The sequence below is a fragment of the Tenrec ecaudatus genome, chromosome 4 (genome assembly GCF_050624435.1).
Source record: "Tenrec ecaudatus isolate mTenEca1 chromosome 4, mTenEca1.hap1, whole genome shotgun sequence".
Classification (NCBI taxonomy): domain Eukaryota; kingdom Metazoa; phylum Chordata; class Mammalia; order Afrosoricida; family Tenrecidae; genus Tenrec; species Tenrec ecaudatus.
The window spans coordinates 66,880,878-66,886,630 of NC_134533.1; the positions used below are offsets into that span (position 1 = coordinate 66,880,878).

General features: G+C 36.3%; 1 protein-coding gene across 1 annotated transcript; it reads right to left on the bottom strand.

Annotated features, from left to right (window-relative positions):
• Positions 1-3,171: 3,171 nt before the first annotated feature.
• LOC142446831 (olfactory receptor 52A5-like) lies at positions 3,172-4,122 on the bottom strand. The gene has a single exon (XM_075548567.1). The coding sequence runs from the start codon at positions 4,120-4,122 to the stop codon at positions 3,172-3,174; it is 951 nt and encodes a 316-aa protein (XP_075404682.1).
• Between the last annotated feature and the right edge of the window lie 1,631 nt (positions 4,123-5,753).

The window sequence follows — 5,753 nt, forward strand, 5'->3', positions numbered from 1 at the left end:
TGAATTAATACTGGTAACATTATGACAATGCTTTCCTAATTTTAGTCAAACATGAAGGATCTGAAAAGCCTACTTAGTAATGTGTTAAGTAACTGCTTTGAAGTCAATATCAAATTATTTTTTCTATTCCTTATATCGAATCAAAAACACTCTTTTATTAAACAAAGGAATTAATCTTTTATTTCATTAAGAATATTGACTTCATTGTTCATGGACTGAACCAAACAATTTCTAGTCAATGTACAAATACTCCACCTAAACTCTATTTATTCATTGTAGGTCTAAACCATTAGTGGGCAAAGATTTTTTGGAAATGGTCTGGTTGTAAATATTTTAAATTTTATGAAATAAACACTATTATTTTGCCAACATAGTACAAGAACACTTTCAGTCAATACATAATTGAATGGGTGTGGCTATGTTCTTGTAAAATTTCAATTGCTGCAAGACCCAAAACTTGATATGTGCTATAGTTTTTGCATAGGTCTGACACATTCATATTCTGCATAGTTGATCAGTTATAACTCTAGGCTTTATATTAATAAATAGATTTTTATCTAGTTGTTATAAGTGCTGCCCTATTTTTATCACTTGTAACCAAGTTTATCTTATTCAAGACTAGCATTTTTCCCATTATCATTGCACTGCCTTTGAATTTCCAAGGAGATCAAGGTCAAATCCAGCTCTTTTCTTTGGTTGTCTTTTTCAGTTTTCTAATGGAAATCTGTCATTTAATTCACTTTTTTTTCTTGTAACTTATAAATATATTGCTAATGACTTTTGTTTTTTTTTTGGTCAGGATAGGTATTGGTGGTTTCCTTTCTAGCAATGTCTTTGCATATTTTTGCTGTAAAAGTATTAATAGCCTAGTAAAATGAATTATAAAATGTTTCATTTGGTTTTCTTTTGCTGTCATGACATCATGATTTTATAGATTCCCTTTTTCTTCTCTTGCTATTTATTTTCCATTGTTTTGTACTGCCCTCTCTGCTTACAAACTTTCCCCCTACTAGTACCTTTACCTGGGAAAATCATTATCATATCTTAAGATTTGATTCAGCTTTCTCTAGACACTTTAAATATTTCAAACTACTGACCTTTCAGATTGCAGCCCAACCAATAACCACTACACCAACTGGGAACCCTGTGAAAAGGTGGGAACTTAGAGACCTGGAAAAACAATATATTCATGTCACGTTCTAGTTCTCACAGGTTTTAATGCATACAGTTCATAAATTCATAGTGCTGTAAATAAAAGACGGTTTGAATTAATAAAAAGGGAGAATAAGCAAATCTCTTACGTCAAAGAAGTCCAAATACTGTCTGCAGACACTTCTACCTCAGAGAAGAGAAAGAAAACCCCACTGCTTAAATATGGTCTCTCTGCTTGTCTTCTAAAGAGTGCAGGATGAAATGGTATTTTATTTCAAAGGAATATCCTGTCAGTAAATAAACTTGATAAACACTACCTTAGGCATATTACAAAAACACAGCCCATGAGAAATCATGATGATACTCTATACCTTTGGTATGATATGCTCAAAATAGCAGCTAATTCATATAAGCTGGATCTCAGTATGACAAAAGAGGACACGGTTGTATAATAGAAGGGTATGCTACAAAATACCACACCAATGTTTTGCAAGATTGTCAGTTCCACAGAAATAAGGAAAGACTCAGGAATACATTGAATTCAAGGTCTTGGATGAGATTATCTATAGAAAAGGGCATTAGGTAAAAACTAAAATAATTTGAAGAAATTATGGAGTTTATTTAATCATATAGTATCAACATATGTTCATTGTTTTTAAAAATGTTTCAACAGTTTTATTGAGAACAATTCACATATCACACAATTCAATAATTTAATTGTATACAGTTGTGCAAGGTGACCACAATCAATATTAGAAGATTTTCTGCTTTTTGGTCCTAATCATTAGCTCCTATTTCCACAAGCCTCCCCTGCCATTATCCCCAGAAAACCATAACCAGTTAGAGCACACACGCGGAGCATCTAGGCTGTGGAAGACTAGAGTCGACAGTGAAAGGTGAAACTCCACTTGTAGTGTCACCACTTAGAACCAACCTTGGGTGAATCCTCTGTGAACAATGACCTTGCTATCACACAGAGTGAATTGAAAAGGAGAGTAATTGGGATATAGTTAGGTTAAATTTTAACACCTTATTATTTATTCTCCTAAATTTTTTCTAGTTTGTATTATTTTCTGTTAGTTTTATAAGTGAGATCTTTTTCATTTTTGTTTTTAAATCATTTTATTGGGGGCTCATGCAGTTCTTATCACAATCCATACATACAGCCCTTGTGTCAAGCACATTTGTACATTTGTTTCCATTATCATTCTCAAAATATTTGCTTTCTACTTGAGCCCTTAATATCAGATCCTCATTTCCCCCCCTCTCTCCCTCCTCGCCCCTCCTTCATGAATACTTCACAATTCATAAATTAGTATTATTTTGTCATATCTTAGGCTGTCTGACATCTCTCTTTATCCACTTTTCAGTGGTCCATCCCCTAGGGAGGGGGTTGTATGTAGAATCTTGTAATTGGTTCCTCCTTTTTACCCCACCTTCCCTCCACCCTCCCAGTATCGCCACTTTCACCACTGGTCCCGAAGGGGTCATCTGCCCTGGATTCCATGTGTCTCCAGTTCCTATCTGCAAGTGAGGGTTTTTTGATGGTTTATTTTGTTGTTTTCCTCTGTTTGTTATGTAACGGTGTATGTTTTTATTTATATGAAAACCAGGACTGGTAAATCTATAGAGCAAGAAACTGGTTCACTGATTTTTGTACTGAAATAATTTCATGCTTTTAATAATTTTAAACAAATGTTAAACTATTGCTTTTAGGCGTGCTTTTAAGAAATTTCCATAGCTAAAAGATACATGGTCTCTTGACAAATATTTATTAAATCTACTTTTTATGCAAACAACTAACGAAATGTGATTAACTCATGTAATTCAAGTAATTCTCCACCTATTAAAAGTGAAATTGTTCTTTTAAGGAATGAGAACCTTAAAAGTTGTCTCTATGTGAATCTACATTGTTCTATTTCCACACACAATAAACAAGTCAAATAACAGATTCTCCTCAAGAACAGTATTTCTCCGAATTGACTTTTGCCATTTAAAATGAAACATGGTAAGTGAGAATCAAGACGGGTCCCTGGAGGAGAAAATTCTGGACACTCGATACGGAATCTGCTTGGTCTTTACCCCATAAACTAGAGGGTTGAGCAAAGGTGGGACAAGCAGATACAGAATGGACAGAAGAATGTGAATGTAGAATGGAATGTGGAACCCAAACCTATGCGTAAAGAAGGAGAAGAAAGCCAAGAGGTAAAACTCCAGGAAGACACAGATGTGAGCGATGCAGGTGTTGAAGGCTTTGGATCTTGCTTCCTTTTGAGGCAAGTTGAAGACTGTTACAAATATGCGGATGTAGGAGAGTGTGATGAAGATGATGTCAACTCCTAGAATACTAAAAGCCACAAAGAGACCATAGATCTTGTTGATTCGGACATCTTCTGCTGCTAACTTCACGATGGCCATGTGCTCACAGTAGGAGTGAGAGACCACAGTGGTGCGGTAGAACCTGAGCCGGCATTTGATGAGGATGAGACTCGGAGCTACAAGGAGGGAAGCTCTGAGAGTCACTCCGACTCCAATCTGAGTAAGATGCTGATGAGTAAAAATGGTTGCATGTCTCAGCGGATCACAGATTGCCACATAGCGGTCCAGGGCCATGGCCATTAGAATGCCCGACTCAATACACTGGAATGTGTGGATGAGCCACATTTGCAGGAGACAGACTTCAAAGTATATCTCTGCTAAATGGAACCAAAATGTTCCTAGCATTTTGGGTAGGATGCACGTACTGAGAGCAATGTCAGTTGCTCCAAGCATTGCCAGGAAGAGATACATGGGCTCATGGAGGCTTCGCTCGGATTTGATGATGACAAGAAGCAGGGAATTGCCAAAAAGGGCAACGATGTACATGGCACAGAAGGGAATTCCAATCCAGAACTGCACAGCTTCCAAGCCAGGGATGCCGATCAGTGTCAGCAGTGGGGGCATGAAGATTGTGACATTGAGTTTGAACATGACGCTGGAGAGCAGACCTATGAAAGCTGGTGCTTCAGTGTCGGTGTGCTCTTCTTTTTAAAAATCTAGATTGATGGGAATTTATAAAGTTATAGAGGTTACTGTCACTCTGAAGGGTATTTTGTCTAACATTTACATGGATGGCACAATGGCTCCCAGAGTGGTTCACGGCCCGTGTTTTTCTGCATTTCAATGCCTCATCTCATTCCCATGCTTCTTCATTTCCTCCCTGTCAACGTGAGTACATACAAACACACACTTGGTTCAACATGCAAATAAAACCTACTAACAATTAATGTGTAGGCATTTATGTCTGTCTGTTGAAGAATATGCTGTTGAATATGAGCTTGGCTTTCTCACAGTTTCAGGTGCTCACTCTAAGTGTTATCTATGCTTCTTTTCTTTTCTTTATTACTTAAAAATACTCTTTCATGCTCCCAGTCCACTAGGAATACATAAAAGGAAATTACTAGCTCATTTAGGGCATATATCAAGGTATAAAGTAACAACTCTGAGAAACTGAATGTATACTTCAGCATTTGTAGGTTAGAATAGAACTTCAACCATGATATTGCAAACATCGTAGCCCAGTAGTGGACCCTAAGAAAATATTCTCTCAGTGAACTAGATACAATTGAATATTTTAAATATAAACAATACAAATAAAATTGGTTACATTATACAGCAAAATATTTTAAAGGGTTAAAATTTGTTGCATGAGTTAAACCATAGAAATTTTATTTCTATGACTTTTGTGTTAAATGTATTTGTGTTTGGAAGAACACTGGCTTAAAAGGAAATTCACAGTGCCTATTTCTAAAGAAAAATATTCTAATACCACTTGATAACCCTAAGTTCTTGAGTGAATGCACAGTAAGATCGAGGGGCTCAGAGACAGAGCTCACAAAGACAAGGTTCTACCACCTAATTGAATGAGTAGTAATCTAGGTGATCACAGTGTGTGAGTGGCCATGCAAAGTGTGTCTAGAGGTCTTTTTCGATTCAGTGAAAAGAAGAGTGGAGACAATCAAAGATGCATAAAACAGTTCAAAGGACTAGTGGATATCAAAACGCTCAGCCTTCAGAACCCTGAAACCAGATGATGGTACCCGTTAATAATGCCTAGTAGAAGGTTCTGGTTAAAATTGAAAAATAGAACATGGAACAAAACTTAAACCAATAAAAAGTATAAGACTTACTTTTCTGCCAAATACCACTAGAACCTCCAAGACTCTGTACTTTTTAACCCTTCAAACTTTGAACTGAACTCAACAGAAACCTCAGGGAGGTATGAATTACGTGAAAGAAAGAATGAACCACCAGAACTGGAAGGGACTGTGTCTTCCCAGGGATAAAATTCAGAAAGCAGGAAGAGGTATGGAGGAAGGGTGGGTTTTGGTAAGTAGGGAGAGCACTGCTACATTGTGGGGCTTGTAATTAATGCCACAGAACAACAAAAATGTTTAATGGAAAATTAGTTTCTCACTAAAGTTAAAGTCAAATCACCATAAGATAAAAGGATAAAAATTCTAGTCTCAATATTTTATTAACAAGAATATACTTACTGATGGATACATGTCATTTACTTGTGTTAATCAAAATTATTTTTATGGAACATCAATATAGCTGAT